Genomic DNA, 19,792 nt, shown 5'->3' with positions numbered 1-19,792 from the left:
TATGTATGATGACGTTGAGTCCGTGACGTATCTGTTCCATCAAGCAGCAGAGAGTGACAGACAGACAGGAGAGAAGACACTGGAGCTGTTAACATCAGTGTGCACCTACAGCTCTTTCCCTTATGGAGGTACAGAAATCTACATACAGAGTGCTTTCCTGCTGGATCTGTACTCACATGTGATGCAGTATGCGACTGAAACAGGCAGGAGTGTTCTTCCAGCATTACTGCCAGTTTACCAGTCAGTTCCTGCAGAGTGGATCATAGACCTCTCAGAGAGAAAAGCCTCCCTCCTCCTAGAAGTGCTGAAAATCCAAACGAAGAAGAAACCAGTGGAGCTGAGAGGCTGCTCAGATGAAGAGAGTGAAGTGAGGAGTTTCCTTCAGTGTCTGCCCTACATCTCACAACTCAAGTTTAATCCAAGGTTTGCAGGTTTATTTCTCATGTAATATATTTGAATAATGAATTGGCTTGAAGTAGTTCTTTTACTCCATAAACTTGCATAAACTTTTTTTTTTCCAAACTAATTGCATAGGTCATAGGTTCCAATAAGGCATGTGCCAGAATAAACAGTTTATGATAAGTATCGAAACATTTATCACAGACATGCAGTCAAGCCAGCTGGTGATGCTAAATTTCCACTAGGTGTTAAAGTATATGTCTGTGGGTGTGCCATGTGATGGTCTGCCGATCTATCTAGGGTTTTTCCAGCGTTATGCCCAATGAGCACTGGAATAGGCTTCAACACCCCCCCATGACCCAGGAGGATAAGGGGCTTGGATGATGAGTGAGAGAGTGAGGGCTATTAGCAGGACTGGAGTTGAGAACTCTGCCATAGAGCTTTGAGACCTTTACCAGGAGCTGTGAAGCTACTCCAACATACAATACAGCATGGAACATACTACAAGCAGCAGTACTTTATCAACATATAAATGGCATATAGTTCACTGTATAATATAATCCTGATGTACATGCCACACCAGTCATTATATAACACTGCTTAATATGGAAACTTTTATTAGTAGCCTCTGTTTATCAAAAAACATCAACAAGAATGCTAATTTCTTTTAGCAGGGAAATGAGATTCTCCATTATATAATAGCGTCAAGCAAATGACGGTGGAGTTTTTTCCATATTATGTCCAATACTACACTTCTTCTAGTGTCTAAACACGGATGTTGGACAGACAAAGCTTGAAATAGACATTCGGGAAACATTTTTTTTCTTTGGATTCCAGTTTTACTGTGAATTATTTATTGAATACTAGAACTTAAAAGCTAACTCTCAAAATTACTGGATGCATCTGTTAGCCCATTAGCAGACAAGTAAGTCCTTGAATAAGAATACACTTGCAGTTTGTGACAGCAAACATGCATGTATTCAAGAGATGATTGAAGAGCATTTTTTTCCTTCCTGAGCTGGGTGGGATAGAGGTTTTCACCTGTTTTGAGTGAGAAAGGTTCTGTCTGTTCATCCTTCTGCCATGCTGAGAATGTTGTGATTGAGCCTCTGCTCAGTGGAGGAGCTGTATCATGTGATCAGAGTGTGAGAGCTCAGTAGGAGTTTATGGAATCAGAGCAGATCTGCATCTGTAAAAATCTCCAGTGAAACTGCATGTTTGACTAAATCGCAGTGATGGTAGAGCCGGGCGATATGGCCAAAAACGTTATCACGATAAACAAAATTCATATCGTTCAATATCGATACATATCGCAATAAATGTCAAATCATGATTTCTTTCACGTTTGAAGGCTCATTTTGCTCCTGGGTGGTGGGATTGTGGTTGTGGTTTTAAACTATCACTTATGGTCCGATCATGACAAACACTCGGCAAACAGTGGAACATTTCACAAATCTGTCTTGGGACAGTGGGAGAAAGTTTCTGAGCTGTTTTTATCAGCTTGAAAAGCACAGCTGCAATTTTTGTAATAGTCATGATTTAAGAAAGAAAACAGATTATTTTTAGCTGTCTGGTGACGAGCGCTCGGCTACCCCGTTACAAATGCTAAACAAGTGGCCAACAACAGTGCTAAACTCTTTAGTTTCTCAACAACGTCAACTCGGTTTGGTAGGTCACTGCTGTCACTCCTACCACATCCATGTCAGAGCATATCACAGTATTCAGACACCAGCTAGCGACGACTGGGTTTCTCTATGCTATCGTAGTAGTTTAAGGGGTGAACCGCAGCATATCTGACGTTCGCTGTGTAAAAGCATTATCTGCAGTGTGAATCTCTCGCAACAGACAAACAGAGTCCTCCTTTTAGGTATGGTTAAACTGAAAGCGGTGATTTTGTGTCTTGTTTGATCTACCGTATCATCAATTCACCGTGTTGTGCTGGAGCGCTGCTTCAAGTTAGCCAGCAGCTAAAAACAGCTAGCCTGGAAAGATAGCGCTCTCCCGCTCTCCAATGCCTCACAGCTTCCTCAGTTTACTTTCGAACATGAACCCACTTCTTTCTTTCACTTTCGTTGCTCGAGAATGCACTAATACTAAAATATGATGGTTTGGCGCTGTAACACGGCGCTGCAGACGTGATTTAACACCGCTAAAGTTGTTAGGATGCACGGAAAGAGGTGAGTTTGCTGTAGGACAGTACAGTTACACCACTGACCTCGTCACTCACACTCGGTCACAGGAGAACAGATCGCCGGTCGCTCCACTCAAACAGGGACTGTATAACTCCGCATTTCAGCCGTTGCTAAAGTATATTTGGCGACCCTTTTTTTACTCGTGGCCCCCTTCCTCTCTAATCAAGTCGAAAAATTTGGAAGTGTGCCCTCTCCTGGCGACAGCAGAGTAGTGTCGCTTTCCTTGCAGTAGAAAACGCCACCAGGGGTTTCGCTAAAACATGGAAGTGTGAGAATGGTGTATTATATCGAACATTTATCGAACCCGTCTTATCGCTCTATCGAGGAAAAGTTATATCGCAATACTTATCGTTATCGTTTTATCTCCCAGCCCTAAGTGATGGTATTTCAAAGTGTCCTTAATAACATTAACGGGCGCATTTAATATTGTGGTACATCGAATTACTGAATATCGGCAACATGTCTAGTTCTAATACACTCCACTACTATATGCAAACTTTACAATAAGTATACTGTGTCTTGACTTGTTATCCAGTTTTGAACAACTAGTTCATTAGTATAATTAAATTTTTAACCCAAAGCAAAATGATAGGTCACTTCTAGTCACTTCTAACTTCAGAACGATTTAAGCTACAGACATGATACACATATCAGGACATTCAGCAGACCCGCCCCTAACTAGCTAATGTGACGTCATCGAGCTGTGACATCAGCATCAGTGAGTAATTCGGCTCGGAAAATTACCCAAAATCCTAATATTATTGCTCTGCTTTTTGGCCTTCATATTCCAACAAAGGGTTAAAACAGCGACATGATTCACACATCAGATCACTCATCAGACTCTGCCCTCACAATCCACTCGCTACTATTTTATCTCTGCTTTTAGCCTTCAAATTATAAGCAAAGGGTTAAAAATAGCATCATGATTCACACACCAGAGCACTGAGAAACCTGAGAACCACTAGCCAGAGTGAGAGAAACCAGCTCTAACATCCCACAACCCAGAAATACAGCACAAACACACAGCCGGCTCACTGTAAAATCTGCTATTAGATCTCTGCTTTAGCCTTCTTTTGGCAACAAAAGGGTTAAAACAGCGATGTAATTCACACATCACGTTGACCATCAGGACTTAACCTGTGTGTCCAGAGTGACTTTCTGAAGTTTTAGCAAAGATCCAATCAGTAATTCAGTTCAGAAAACCACCGGTCAGATCCTGCGTTTACGTGCGTTTACATGCCCAGTTTCAATCCCCACAGCAACATGTTCGGTATTAAACTTTCTCTCGTGTCTCAAACAGTCCTCTGATTGGCTCAGACACTGAGTTTAATGCTGATCATCAGAAATTTACAGCTAAATACTCTTTAAAAATGCTAAATATTCTTTAACATTTTTTTTAATGCAGTCACACTTCTAAAACTGAGGCTAAAGGCTAGCCATGTGGTGTGTCCATGCTTCTGAACTGGGAGGGTGGGGGCGGGGATACAATGTCCCAATTCAACACACTGAGTGCACTTTCTGTCTTTCCCTCAAAATCACACAAACAGGCCCTAAAACAAATTTTAACAGATAAATAACAATAAATATGACAAATATTATTAAAAATTAATAATGTCTAGCTCTGTCTTTCAGTTTACATTGACTTTAAGTATTAAAAATATCTGATATTAAATATGCAACTCAACTTGTAATTCAGATCTCTATAAGCAAAAAATTACAAAATTTTGCTGGCACTGAGTAAATTTTTGATCAAAAATGACCTAAATTCATAAAGATATCAAATTTCTGTTAGGATTTACCTGTGAAACAATGGCATATCTGAGTAGCCCAGGGTCTCCTGAAAATAACAATATATGGCATGTGTGACTGTCTCATGTGAATACTTTATAATTCCAATTGTAACTGTAGTTGACTCACAATACCCCGCAAAAAATTCCCAAAATTCTGGGGTTCTAAGGTTTAAGTAACTAAGCATAATTGCAATTTTATTAGTGTTCTATGTGCCACAGCCAATAAACCCTGTTTTTTTTTTGTTTTTTTTTTTAATTTGTTGATTTTTTTAACTTTCCCTAATACGTTATTGGGAGCAGAGACTAAGGCCCAATCCCATTTCACCCCTTGCCCCTACCACTTAGCCCATAACCCTCTGTTTTGCGTGTTCACGTCTAGGGTTAGGGTGTCCCAGTTTTTGTTGAGATTGAGCAGTAGGGCGAAGTGTTAGGGCTACATGAACTTTTCCCTTCTCTACTATCATTGCAGACAGGACGGGTCACCGACAGAGCAGCGCTAGTAGCCTGTTAAAAAAGCGTAATTTGAGGGTTGTCCCATTTCGTAGGTTCGTAGGTAAGATTTCAGGTAGAGGTAAAAAAAGAAATTGGATTGGGCTTAAGATACAAAACGGTCCATCACCCAAGGGTCCACGCCACCCACTGTTCATGCTAGTGAAATATTATGGTCTGTGAACCTGAGCTCAGCACTGAACCCCAAACGGCTCCAGCACTGCTGTAGCTTTCTGTTTGTTCTCTTCATTTGGCATGGCTTTTAAAAAGACAAAGAAATTATAAATGTCTCCACTAAAGCTTGGAGTGTTTTGGTTTAAATATTTCATGTTTATTTGTTAATGAAAAATCAAAATGCAGCTGAATTTGAGCAATGTTTTATATTATGTCAATTGTTCTGACTTCAAATTTAATATGGCCTTTTTTAGGTTTTTCCTCTATGATGATACTGAAGAGGTTAATAAGTTCCTGGTGATTCTCTTCCATCAAGCAGCAGAGAGTGAGAGACAGACAGGAGAGAAGACACTGAAGCTGTTAACATCAGCGTGCACTTACAGCTCTTTCCCTTATGGAGGTACAGAAATCTACATACAGAGTGCTTTCCTGCTGGATCTGTTCTCACATGTGAAGCAGTATGAGACTGAAACAGGCAGGAGTGTTCTTCCAGCATTACTGCCAGTTTACCAGTCAGTTCCTGCAGAGTGGATCTGCAGAGTGAGAAAAGCCTCCCTCCTCCTAGAAGTGCTGAAACTCCAAACAGAGAAGAAACCAGTGGAGCTGTGGGGCTGGTCCGATGACGAGAGTGAAGCGAGGAGCTTCCTTCAGTGTTTGCCCTACATCTCACAACTCAGGTTTGAGCTAAATTTCACTGATTTATTAGACTTGCAGTATAATTAGTTCTATGTGCACCACAGCTGATAAATCCTGTTGTTTTATAATTTGTTGAGATTTCTTACCTTCCCTAAACAGTACCAGGAGCAGAGAGTATAAGGAACTGTCCATCATGGTGAACATGAAGGGAAAATTATCCCAGTTTTGCTATATTTGACCGTTTAGATGAGTACTGAGTGTCTAAATTAAGTGTCTCAACACAGGGGAGGATATAGTAATTTGGGGCTCTTGGTAAAACACAGGAATGGAGCCCCCTAGATGCACATTTTAAATTAGTTTAGACCCTGTTAGATTGTTGTAAGAATATTGTAAGATTATTATTGTTATTATTATTTTTTTATTAAGGGAAATTATCTCACTATATTGGCATTAACGCTAGCATTATGTAGGTCTGCTGAGCCTGTGCAGCACTCTGACTGGAAAAATTATATTAGCTTTGGGAGTGTGCACTTTTTTCTTGAAATTTTAGCTGCAGAAATGATTGTTAATTCTCTGAAACATTTGTCTGAACATGAATCAACCTGAAGTAATTGTTATTTATTCCATTTTCCATTTTCTGCATTTTAAAATTTTGCTGTAAACCAAGTTTTGCAAACTAAACACATACTGATCCAAATATTATTATTTTTGGAGTCCTAGTGAATTTTTTATGAATACCCTTTTAATCAGTAATCGATAGATTATGTATTGACTAAAAAGAGAATATTGATTTCTCTCACAAAGAGGTAATATTGGAAAAAGAATAGGCTACAGGCTGTGTGCATGGAAAATGCTAGCTTTAGTGAACTTTTGAGCTCACATGGAAAGTTATATGAGATGAACCTGTAGGGACAGAACGGCCAGTACGAGCAGAATGCAACCAGTTTTTTAAAAAAAAAAGAGTATTATATACAGTTTGATTTAAGGGTGAATAAGAAAAGTAAAGAATTTGAGTGTAATGGGGACTAAAATAGAATGGACACTTTCTGATAAGGGCGGAGCGATCGTCTCATCACCTCAAGAACTGCATAAAAAGGGTTGTTCTGAAGCTGTCCGTGCATTTGCTTTCCAGAAACCATTGCCACTTGGTGCTCGAATAAAAACAGGGACCTTTTCCTTTTTTCCGCAAGAACTCAGCATCTGAAGTCTTTTTTGATTCTTTTTGAGAACTTAGAATTAAGATAGTTATTGGTGTAGGTGTACAGTAAGAGTTAGTGATTCAACCATATGTCTAGGCCCTGAGCTGTAGGAATAGCTCTGGGTCGTGACACTAGGTTTAGATACTCCCCGCTACTGTACAGAAAATTTTATACGAAGTGTACAGTTCAGTGTGTAAATACTTGATGTACAATTTTAAGTAACTAGTAGTTCAGTGGTGCTGATAGCTACTGAGTACTGAATTAAAGGTTCAGTTAAGGCTGAGTACAGAGTTAAACTCATTATCAGAGAGTTACAGTTATAAGACTTTTCTCCTCACACTAAGTGCTGCTACCGTGAACCAGAGCTCAGGCCTGAACCTCAAACTGCTCCAGCACTGCTGCAGATTTCTGATCTATTTCCTCTTTTCATTTAGCATGACTTTCATAAAGAGAAAGAAATTATAAATGTGTCCGGTAAAGCTTGATGTGTGTTTGTTTAAATATCATGTTTGTTTATGGAAAATCAAAATCCACCTGAATTTTAGCAAAACTTTGTATTACATCAATTGTTCTGACTTCATATTTAATATGGCCTTTTTTAGGTTTTCCCTCTATGATGATGCTGAAGAGGTTAATAAGTTCCTGGTGAATCTGTTCCATCAAGCAGCAGAGAGTGAGAGACAGACTGGAGAGAAGACACTGGAGCTGTTAACGTCAGTGTGCAGTTACAGCTCTTTCCCTTATGGAGATACAGACAGTTACATACAGATTGAATTCCTGCTGGATCTGTACTTACATGTGAAGAAGTATGAAACTGAAACAGGCAGGACTGTTCTTCCAGCATTACTGCCAGTTTACCAGTCAGTTCCACAGGAGTGGACCGTAGACCTCTCAGAGAGAAAAACCTCCCTCCTCCTAGAAGTGCTGAAACTCCAAACAGAGAAGAAACCAGTGGAGCTGAGAGGCTGGTCAGATGAAGAGAGTGAAGTGAGGAGTTTCCTTCATTGTCTGCCCTACATCTCACAACTCAGGTTTGAGCTTAATGTTGCAGATTTATTAGACTTGCAATATAATTAGTACTCTGTGCAGCACAGCTGATAAATCCTGTTTTATAATTTGTTGGAATTTCTTCCCTTCCCTAAACATTACTGGAGACTATCAGACACAAAGTTGTCCATCATGATGATCATGAATGAAAAATATTCTGATTCATTTATTGGGACAGTTCAGCTGAGTACTGAATGTTTTAACCAAGTGTCTCAACATGTAAACTGCAGATTTAAAATTACTTTTAATTTGCTGAAATTCCTTGTCTCAACAGTTTGACTTTAATATGCAGTTATATCATAAATTATTTCATTGTGACCATTTCTGGAGTCATAGCTTCCAAGGGTCCCTGCTACTGCATCTAAACCTTTAAACAAATTCTTATTTTTCAGAATCGGAGAGCTGATAATTTAGTGGCGCTGATAGCAAGTAGTAAATTAATGGATCAGTTAAAGCTTAGTGCAGTTTTAAACTGACTCTGTATCAGAGAGCTACAGTTCTAAGATTTTTCTCCTCACACTGAGTGCTGCTACTGTGAACATGAACCCCAAAGTGCTCCAGCAATGCTGCAGATTTCTGATATTTTTCCTGCTGTTATTTAAAATAGCCTTGAAAAAGAGAAAAACAATAAAAACAGTTCTGAATGTCTCATCCTAGACTGAACAAAAGTGTGGTTAAACTACTTATTCCTTAAAGCTGGCTGCATTTTTTAAATATTACTAGTTGTTGCATGTCATGTATTGTTTGTATATGTATTAAGTGTTTACCTAGAAAACAAAATCTTAAATGCAATTTATTTGATCTGAAATTCTTGAATTTGTATTATTGTCTTGTTCTTTAATGGCATGCTCCAGAATCATGTGTAATATATTGTTTATTGTTTTTGTTTTTTTTTTCAGATTTCATCAGTTTGATATACATGTAGAGTTTGTGATGTATCTGTTCCATCAAGCAGCAGAGAGTGACAGACAGACAGGAGAGAAGACACTGAAGCTGTTAACATCAGCGTGCACTTACAGCTCTTTCCCTTATGGAGGTACAGAGAGTTATAGACAGAGTGATTTCCTGCTGGATCTGTACTCACATATGAAGCAGTATGAAGCTGAAACAGGCAGGAATGTTCTTCCAGCATTACTGCAAGTTTACCAGTCAGCTCCTGCAGAGTGGATCATAAACCACTCAGAGAGGAAAACCTCCCTCCTCCTAGAAGTGCTGAAACTCCAAACAGTTAAGAAACCAGTGGAGCTGTGGGGCTGGTCAGATGAAGAGAGTGAAGTGAGGAGTTTCCTTCAGTGTTTACCCTTCATCTCACAACTCAGGTTTGAGCTAAATGTTGCAGATTAATTAGACTTGCAGTAATTATACAAATAATTAGAATGCTCTGTGCACCACGGCTGGTAAACCCTGGTGTTTTATATTCCGTGTCTGCCCTATATCTCACTTCTGAGGTTTGTCCTAAATATTATTTCCTATTTTTTTGTTCTTGTCTAAATGTTGTTGAGCAGAGGGTATACATCATAGAAACCATTACACATTGGGCCATTCATCTTAAATTGATTTTCTTGTCTGAAATTCCTTAGGATTTGTATTTCTAGTTTCTTCCAGCTTTGATTTTCTGCGTTCTTGAACTTAAAAAATTGTGAATTAATCTAAATGTTACATTTTTAAATACTGCAGACATGCCTCAACAATAAGCAAAATTCCATTCAAATAAGTGATAACAGGAGGAGAAAATGCAGACAATGACAGTGAGAACAAGGAATCCATGAAAAAAGAGAGAGAAACAAAACTAAAGAACTAGACCAAGACCAGTAGCATAAAACAAAAGCTAATTTAAGAAACTAAGAAACAATAAGAAATAAAGAAGCTAAGTTGAAAACTAGGAAACAATGACCACTGGTGGGATGTTTGATACTGAGACATCAAAGCTCATTTCACTATTGCCGGGTGCGCTCCAGTATTCACCCATCACATGGGCCAGTTGTGTCATGTGGACGTGATTTCCATTCCATTTCATAAGCAGCACATGATATGGCATAAGCAGCTTTTGTCACCCAAAACCTTCAGCTCAGTCAGTCAAGTTGCATCAAATAATGCAGTAAGTCATGCAAACCCTGGCAAAGACAGAATTAAGATCTACTTTCTGAATCCAACGTGATGTTTCTTCTTCAATAAGGACAGCTACAACAGTTTCTGGTGACAGGCAGGTATAAGTGATGCCGACACTCAGTTTAAATGGGTAGGTAGGCCCCCATAGAAGTGCTGGAGCGTGCCCAAAAATTACACTGCTCTGAAACAGTGTGTTCAATATCTCCCATATCCAATAACCTAAAAGATGTTAAACCACCAGTCTTATATTTGTAATAATAATGAGTAAGTAAGTAAGTAAGTAAGTAATAAATTAATAGGAAGAAAACATCTGTGCGAACAGTAACATTTTTGCAGAAGTTTAGCTTCTGAACAAAATTACCAGAAGCTCAAAATGTACACTGAAGTTTTCTTATGCACATGTCTAAAACCAGGAAATAAATTAATGCGAATTAAATTAATCTCAATATTATTGCTGCTGTCATTTCTGCAAACCACCATATGGCACTGGGCTTTTCTGTTTTCTAGCACAATCAGGGCAAAGTCTAAAAAGTACATCTCTAACAGTCACTAGGATAAAAATGCAAGGTAGAAATGAATAAACAGTGCTAAGGCAAATGCAAGCTGTGTCCAAAACAGCATACTACCATATTAATAGTACACCAAAAACAATACACCACCATTAGAAAGGCGAAACTGTGACAATGCCCATAAGAAAGAGAAGGGTCGAAACTGTGACAATGCCCATAGAGAAGGGTCGAAACTGTGACAATGCCCATAGAGAAGGGTTGAAACTTTGACAATGCCCATATGTGCAATCACAAAAAAATCATAGACTTCAAACATTGGCTATTTTATTTAATTTATGTGAAATGTTATGTTCCTTGTGCCAATGCTGCAACACAAGCCCAAAACATGGTCAATCCTCCTCCGTTGGAGAGATGTTCTTTTCATGAAATTCGGTACCTTTTTGTCTTTGCTCATTGCGGCCAAAAAGTTCTATTTTAGCTTCATTAGTACACAGGACTTGTTTCCAAAATGTATCAGGCTTGTTTAGATGTTCCTTTGCAAACTTCTGACACAGAAATTTATGTTGAGGACACAGCAAAGGTTTTTTCTGATGACTTTTCCATGAAGGTCATGTTTATGCGGGTGTCGCTCCACAGTAGAACAGTGCACCACCACTCAGGAGTCTGCTAAATCTTCCTGAGGGTCTTTTGCAGTCAAAAAGGGGGTTTGATTTGTATTTCTAGCAATGCTATGAGCAGTTTTCTCAGACATTTTCTTGGTGTTTCAGACCTCAACTTCACCTCTGTTGTACCTGTTAGCTGCCATTTCTTAATTACGTTACAAACTGAGGAAATAGTTACCTTCTATATAGCTACCTTCTTCTTATAGCCTTCTCCTGCTTTGTGGGCATCAATTATTTAAATTTTCAGAGTGCTAGGCAGCTGCTTAGAGGAGCACATGGCTGCTGATTGCTGGGACAAGGTTGGAGGAGTCAGAGTATTTATAAAGCTTTGAAATTTGCATCATCTGGCCTTTTCTAACAATGACTGTGAACAAGCCACAGTCCTAACAAGCTAGTAAGATCTGAGACCTTGGTAAAAGTTATCTGAGAGCTGAAAACTCTTGGGGTACCCAAACTTTTGCATGGTGGTTCTTTCCTTTTTTTCACTCTAAAATAATACACTTATCTTGCTTAAAATAAGAAAAGAATGTTTTCACTTTATGCCTTTTGGAGATCAGTTTATCTTCTACTCACGTAACTGTTCACAGTTACAGAAATTTTGATCAGGAGTGCCCAAACCTTTAAATACTACTGTAATTGATAAAAAAGGTACTTAATTTTATTCACATTTAACTTTTTTATCTTTTGTTTCAGATATGCAGAATATCTTGTCCCATATTTAAGTGAAGTGGTTGTTGACTATGCAGAAGAGACAGAATTACTGACCGCCTTGCTTGCTGCTATGAAGTTTACCTTCACTGTAAATGGGGTTTTGTCCAGTGAAAAGTGTAGGGCTGTAGGGAAAGCACTGGGGCTCTCACCCTCCCGACTCAGCCTCACTCTAAAGCCTCAAGCCATCTCTCTCAGAGGAGCCACACTTCTTTTCAGACACATTACACACCTACATAAACTCAGGTAGGTAGAACTTGAATTCTTAGTGCACAAAGATGTAAACTCACCAGCGTAACAGGTTATTAAAAACATACGCAATATATACACAATATATAAACACGCTAGTCTTCCTTCTGTGTCTTCAAAAATTTACACTTGAAATTTTCCAAATTATAATTTATGAATATTTGAATTTCTTATATAAATGCATTTATCCTCATTTACTGTTAAATGAGGATATGTTATTTCATACCATCATTTCCCCACTAATCATGATTTACTGTTAAAAATGTAATTGAGTAAAACAGGACATAGTTAATTACATAGATACATACACAGTACAGAGGTAGTTCAGTATTCAGTATTCGCTCTCACTTTTCATACACTTTTGCAGCAAAACTAAAAATAAGAAATAGAAAAAATAAGGTTAAATATGAGTGCAGTTACCCAATGTTTGAGCAAGAGACGGACCGTGTGTGCATGCCGCTCCTTCATCAGCTGACCCCCCCTCCCCCCACCCCCACCTCCAGCATTGTGGTGCGGCAGAAAACTTTAGAGAAAAAAAAATACTACAAGATATTTAAATTACCTCACGCATGTTAACGTGAACAACATTTGTCCGCATAAAAAAACTAAAATAAATGATTATTTAATAACCGGTCTAAAAGCTGAAAGTGTAACCAAACATCAGACAGTGTTTAGAGGTGGGCAAAAGTTACACTTTAATCAAAGATTATGGAGAAAGAAGACTTTTGTCTTAATGTGACCAAGAACAAGAACTAACAAGGTGAAAAAAGGTCCATTTTGATTTCAGGTTGACTTTAAGTCAGTGAGGTAACACATCAGTTAATATTTCACTGTCAGTAGATATGCAAAATTGCTATATCTAAAACCAGAGTGGTGTTATGACATGGGGAACAAACGGGAAATTGCATGGGGGTCCTCAAAGTTTTAGCTAACCACCTTTAGCTAAAGGTTTTCTAATTATATTAGACTTTTAAAAATATCTGACAGTGTTGACCAAAAATCAGGACATTAAATGTGAGTGGATTAAATGTTTTCCTCTTTAACACTGTAAATTTACCCCTTTCACCTAATGCTGAAAAAGAGCAATTATTTCCAGTCAAAACAGCAGTTAAGTATAAATATAAAAAGTCAATTTTTAGGATATTTCTATGATATAAGACAATGCACTTGCAAGGAAGTCAAAAAGGAAAATAAGTGAAAAAACAGGAGCTTTCAAAACTGTCCCCATCAGATAAACAGCTCTTAAAGCTTTAATCTTTGGGAGAGAGAAAACATGTAAGCTCCACTCTTACTTCAGATCTGAAAAAATCTACAGGTGTTTCTGTCCATCCTTCCACTGTGAGAAGACAACTCAACACTATGAGTCTGAAAGGATGTGTAGCCATCAAGGAGACCATACTGAGAAAAGAAAGAGACAAAAAAGAAAATTTGCAAATCAAACCAAGAAGCTGCTGGTTCTCACAACAATGGACTGACCACCTTGGAGTCCAAACCTCAACATCACTGAATATGTTTGGGATTACTCATTAAATAAATTAAATAAATGAAGGGTGGTCTCTGACGTTTGCAGAGTACTTAAGTTGTCTGTTAATTCTTTTGTTAATGTGTTTTTGTTACTGTTTATGTCAGTCTGAATGACCGTGTGGTAGGAAGAATGGCTCGAGCATTTCAAGCAGAAAGAGTTTGCATTCCATTGGTCATCGAGGAGCTGTCTGTGGTACTGACGAGAGTTTGGTCAGCTCAGAAGCTCTCCAGGATCCTGAGCAGCTTGGCTTCCCTCCTGAACTTCTGGACAGTTCAATATCTGAACCTCACTGAGTGTGAGATGGAGGCTCATTCCCTCATTGGCCTTATGTGTCATCCTGGTCCTCTGACTATCAGGTATGTTTATCGAAGGACTTGTAGGAAATTGTAAATGTAGTAAAGGTACAAAAATTAAGAATATTGTTCATCTACAAACTGTTTCTGTGTGGGTGTCTTTCCATCTGTCGGTGTTTGTAGGTTGTCTAAAGAGACTCTCCAGCAGTTTGCCATTTTGGTGTATGAAGTAAAGGATAGGACGCTAACCTGCTTCTTCCTGGAAAAGGTGGGAGGAGATCTGACTTCCTGTTCTCTCAGCTGGGAGGAGCTTATTTATTTTGTCCAAAAAGGAGTTTGTTGTGTTACTGTGAATGTCATGAAGAGCAGTATCACTTATAAACATGCCAGGGAGCTTCTGCCTTTCCTTGATAAGGTTCATTTCAAAAGGTAAGAGAGTAACATCATGTTCCATGCAGAATTTCACATTCAGAATTAGAAAAAGGAATCTACCTACCTTGTTACCTTGTACACCCGTAATCTTTTGCTCTCTATATATATAATATATAACAAGTCAACAGCATCCTGTGTCCAAAAACTGACCACTGATGAAAGACTAGAGGATGACTAACATAACTGACACAAGCTGTGCAGCACCAGATGAGCTATCATCTCCAACTTTACTCTGATTCTAATTAACAAGCTGCAAGGTAGAAGTATCTAATAGAGTGGACAGTAAGTTTACACAGCGTTTAAACACTCCAGAGATACTGCTGGGTGTGATGCTCTTGTACTAGTGCAACACTCACTAAGCTACTACTACCATGTCTGTGTCACTGCATAATTTCAGAATACTAAAATTATGCAGACAAACAGTTGGACTTGAAGATGGAGCTTTAAAGTGCAACTATATGATATGATTATCATGCTGACATATTATATTTATGGATATATGTGATGTAATCTCCACAGGCTGAGCTCCAGCATTGTGCTGTCCATCATCAGAGAGATTTATGAGACTGGCTCAGCTCACTGTGTTTCCAGCTTCTTAAATTTGATAAAGAATTGTATCAACCTGAACAGTAGAGAGCTGGACTCTGTCCACTGTGCTGCTCTGCGCTTCACCCTTCAACACTGCACAACTGTATCTCTCAGCCTGCTTTGGACCTCCATACCAGAGGGGCAGTTAGAGAGCGTTCTGCCTCTGCTCAATAGAGTTTCCCATCTCAGGTAATTCAATGCTAAAAGAGGTAAATGCCTGTTTTTATGTAATACTTTAGAAATCAGACATAGCTATCATGAATAATTACTACATGGGTGCTTGTCATTTAGCAATTGTTTTCACTGGTCTGGCATTATCATCACATGTGGTCATAATCTGACATCTGATTCCACCAAGAGTTTAGTTGTCTGACAATCAGAATATTTTTTATACTGAAGGATGTGTAAAGAGGAAAAATATAACAGAAAAAGCCTTTTTTGTATTTTAAGAGATGAAATGGTTGGTCATTGAAAAACAGTGTGCATTGTTACAAAATTTTATTTAATTATGAAAATTGGGGTTTTAATTACTTCCACTTTTGCTCAACGTTAGGTAAAATGGGGCACCTTTTGAAATTAATCTACAGTATTTAAGTCAAGATAAGCTCCCCAACAAAAAAGGAGTCACCTTACATGTTTAAGGTGGTAGCAACTTTAGGCTCCTGCAGATGGCATTACACGAGGATGATCTGGCTATAAAATACCTGCGGGGCGTGCGACTGGATTCATAGATTGAGAAGAGGTGGTACAGTGCAGTGAATGTCTTGTTCAATGTGTGGAAAATGGGTCGCAAAGCAGATGTTAATGATTGGCAAAAAGGAGTGATTGCATTTGGCCATGCCAAAGGCCATAGTGTGAAGGAAGTAGCTGAATTTACAGGTGTTTTGAAGCATATGGTCATACGGGTCTACAAGCAGTGGCAAAAATCCCAGTCTACAGGAAATTCTCATCAGAATTGTGGCCGAAAGACAAAACTGATGGACAGGGACCATCAGCGAGTTTCACAATGTGAATAAAAATCGCTTCGCTTCCAGGCAGGAATTGCTTCTAGAAGTAAATGCAGGTCCTGCATCCAATTTCTGAAAGAACATATGTAGCAGAGTGGCATGCAAGAGGCCTTTGCTCACTTCTGCTCACAAAGCTGCCCGGTTAGAGTGGGCAAAGACACAAAAATTGGACTGTTCATGACTGGAAATGTGTTATCTGGTCAGATGAATCTCGTTTCTGCCGGTGTGCGAATGATGTTAGGCGCGTTTTCATCGTGGACCTCAGGAAGCCTGCAATGAGGACTCTGTGCAAGGTGTTATTCAAGCTGGAGGAGGCTCTGTGATGTTCTGGGGTGTTTTAATTACACGGAAATGGGTGCTTTGGTTGAGGTGACAGTAAATTTGAACCACAATGCCACATTTTTTTTGTCTGGTGAGCTTATTTAATTACAGGCGCAATTATGAATGTAAATAGGTACTAATATTAGGCTATTAATGGTAACCTACTTTGCTGATGCCTTTGCGTGGTGAGGTGCAGCAAAGCCTGCAGGGACTGAAACTCAAAAGCCTAGATATTCTTTTAAGGTCTGGAGGCTTTATATTAACTATTACAGCCCTCAGGTAATAATGCACATGCTCCAGCCCTTTCAGCTCTGAATCCTGAATCATTTTGTATCCTGTCCTTTCAGTCTGCTTCCATCAAAGTGGACAAACAACCCTACCCACCATGGCATTAAAGCAGCCTTTAGTCAGAATTTGAATTTGGATTATTATGACAATAACCATGACATAAAAATTACATCAGGGAACAGGCAAGTGAAGCTGTTTACTTGGTACTTATTTTTCAACAAACCAGGGGAAAAGCCAGCTGGCTGTAACCAGTGCTAGCAAGCTAGCTATTAGCTAACTTAACCCTTTTGTTACAGGCTAATGTTAACATTAAACTGAACTTTCATTAAGCCAGTTTAGTTCATCATTGTTATTCATTCAGAACCAAATGTGTACATAATTTTTTGTTGTTGTTTAAATGGTTGGTATAGCATAGTGGATAACGCCATTTTCTTCCTGCATGGGCAAGACATGCTATACCAATAAAAGTTCTTGGGCAAGACTCCTAACACTACATTTGCCTACCTCTGTAACATACTTAAAATTGTAAATTGCTTTGAATAAGACAGTCTGCCAAATTCAATATATTGTCGCTGTCCAAAGAAAATCATGTATCTCCATTTTTGTCGATTTTTATTTTTCTGCATCACTTCAACACACCAGCTGTCCTTTATATTGTATGAAAATTTAATGATGAATTGACCGATGGAAATGCTATAAAATCACTTGGAATAAAATCTCTTTACATTAACTTGCATTAAAAGTTAAGAGTGTTTTTGTCTTGTCCTGTGAAGTTATTATTTTGGAGATGCTTGTTTTTTTTGGACAACGATGATATGTAAATATAAAAACATTTAAAGCACTGTCTCACTTCAGCCCTTTTTTTTTTAGCTGAAGTGAGACAGTGCTTTAAATGTTTTTATATTTACATATCATCGTTGTCCAAAAAAACTACTGTTAACTTTTAAAACACAAGTATTTCAGAGATTTGTGGAAACTTACAAATACACCAAAACCATGAGTACATAGACTTTATGAGGGTCCCAAAATGTGTCCCACTTTTGTTGAATTCACCCTATATTTTCATTAACCCACTGAAGTCATATTGTATAAATCAGTATAACTGTTTGTGGTTTGTTGTCAGTGTTGACAGGCTCCTGTTGCTGAGACTGCTGTACGGGTGCAGGGTCTCTGAGCCCCAGGAGAGGGCAGCAGCAACAGTGCTCTCTGCTCTGCAGAACAGACTGGACTTCTCCTGCCACATCGGCCTGGACCTGACTACACAAACAGAGGACAGCGCTCTACACCTGACCACTGAGGACTGTAGAGTCATCAGCACTGTCATTCTGAAAGCACAGAAGCACACAGAGCTCATTCTAGAGGACTGTGAAATAGAGGATGCTGGAGTGGATGTGCTCTTCTCTGCCTTGCGCACAGTCAGACTACGGTGAGACATGCATGTAGGACAGAGCTTATAAAGGTCAGAGTGACATGAACGAAATTCAGCTTTCGCTTCAAACAAAAGATTGTCAGATTTGTCCCTCTGACAGGCATTGTGACCAAATTATTTACATTTACATTTACATCATTTAGCAGACGCTCTTATCCAGAGCGACTTACAAAAAGTGCTTTGTCTATCCAGAGAAAGAATCTTCGCTAGCTACCAATAGGTTAGAGAGAAAGTCAGTCCTAAGCTCAGATACTGGTAGAATCAGAAGGTCATTGACACCTAGTGAAAAAGGGACAGAGTTAAACACAGAACAGTGCAATACAATAAAATACATAAGTGCTGTACAATACATTACAATCAATACTTAATTTAGTGCTCATTTAAGTGCTGAATAAACAGGTGTGTCTTCAGTCTGCGTTTGAAGATAGCGAGAGACTCTGCTGTACGGACAGCCAGCCAACAAATTATAGTTTGTTATCTGAAACAATGCCATTGATTTTGAAAATTGTAAGGACCGTTTGCCATGTTTAACATTTACAATGGAATTCATCCTTTATTTGAATGCCGTTGAAATTTGCAGTGAATCCAGACAGCACTGAAGAACTCCAGAAGGCTGGGACTTGACTGATTTCTTATTAGAGTATTAGAATGTGACTATATTCATAATTCTCCCCATTTCTCTTTGTTTCTATGTGTGTGTGTGTGTGTCTCTCTCTCTCTCTCTCTCTCTCTCTCTCTTTCTTTCAGCTGCAGTAAGGCTCTGCTGCTTCAGTTCCTGGCTCTTGTCCAGGTGGGGACTGAGCGTATGTTTCGCGCTGTAATTCTCTCTAAGGCCCTGGATGGAGTGATTGACCTCAGTGAGACTCGGCTGGACCTGCAGGCCTGCAGATCACTGGCACTGTTTCTGGAACACACTGAAGGCTTGTCAGAACTGGACCTCAGCCACTGCCGGCTCTCTGACCACTGCCTGGAGTTGCTTCTCCCACACCTGCATAAAATAGATGTGCTTGAGTGAGTATGCAATGTATGTGTGCTCATGTGCACCTGCATGTATTTTATTGTCTATACATACATTGATGTTTTTTTTTTTTCTTCATTTTCCAGTCTGAGTCACAATGACATTGATGACAATTTAGCAAGAAGAATCTACAGCATTGTCTCCATTTGCCACAATATACAGATAGTTTGGTAAGTGTGGTGCACAGCTGAGACTTATATATGTATATCGGCTATATACTGTATATATCTGCTTTATTAGTCCATAAACCTTACAGGTCCACTATATACAGTAATATGCAAAAGCTAGGGTGTGCCTGATCAAATTATGTTTTTGTTGATTTTCTAAGTGAAAGTACATTAACACATCATCTACAGAGAACACATTTCTAATGCACTATGCACAAATACTGTTTATTTATTTGGGATACAGAAACTGTGGCCTTTGTAAAGGTTATGGCACATTGTATATATTTAGGTTGAATTTTTTTTCCAGTGTGTTAAACTAATAAACTAAACTAACTAGCAAATAAGTAGAAATTGAGTAAAATGTATTGTATTTAAGTTAAATACATTTTAAATAAATTGTCTTTAAGTTGTTCCCTGTAGAGGGTGGGTTAACTTATATTATAACAACAACAAAAAATGTAATTTGACCAGGGATGTTCAACTTTTGCGTATAACTATAGGTGTACAGTTACAGACTGTAACCCAACTGTATCCCAAATGCATAATTTATCAGCCCCTCTC

The 19,792-nt window shown here is 38.8% G+C and overlaps 1 protein-coding gene across 1 annotated transcript; it reads left to right on the top strand.

Moving 5' to 3' along the window:
* The first annotated feature begins 5,284 nt into the window (after positions 1 to 5,284).
* LOC118804867 lies at positions 5,285 to 19,061 on the top strand. The gene is made up of 9 exons (XM_036565486.1): positions 5,285 to 5,721; positions 7,482 to 7,910; positions 8,826 to 9,245; positions 11,900 to 12,160; positions 13,793 to 14,044; positions 14,165 to 14,410; positions 14,933 to 15,190; positions 17,741 to 18,043; positions 18,794 to 19,061. The coding sequence occupies exons 1-9, from the start codon at positions 5,285 to 5,287 to the stop codon at positions 19,059 to 19,061; spliced, it is 2,874 nt and encodes a 957-aa protein (XP_036421379.1).
* Positions 19,062 to 19,792: the final 731 nt, after the last annotated feature.

Source organism: Colossoma macropomum, unplaced genomic scaffold (genome assembly GCF_904425465.1).
Source record: "Colossoma macropomum unplaced genomic scaffold, Colossoma_macropomum, whole genome shotgun sequence".
NCBI lineage: Eukaryota > Metazoa > Chordata > Actinopteri > Characiformes > Serrasalmidae > Colossoma > Colossoma macropomum.
This window is presented reverse-complemented; position numbering and strand designations above follow the sequence as displayed.

What these genes read in the sequence shown, in the direction of transcription:
- LOC118804867 (XM_036565486.1), top strand. Translation starts at nt 5,285, where the DNA reads ATGGCCTTTTTTAGGTTTTTCCTCTATGATGATACTGAAGAGGTTAAT. An exon ending in ACACACCTACATAAACTCAG is followed by an intron (nt 12,161 to 13,792) that starts GTAGGTAGAACT and finishes TGTTTATGTCAG; the next exon opens with TCTGAATGACCGTGTGGTAG. An exon ending in TTGCGCACAGTCAGACTACG is followed by an intron (nt 18,044 to 18,793) that starts GTGAGACATGCA and finishes TCTTTCTTTCAG; the next exon opens with CTGCAGTAAGGCTCTGCTGC.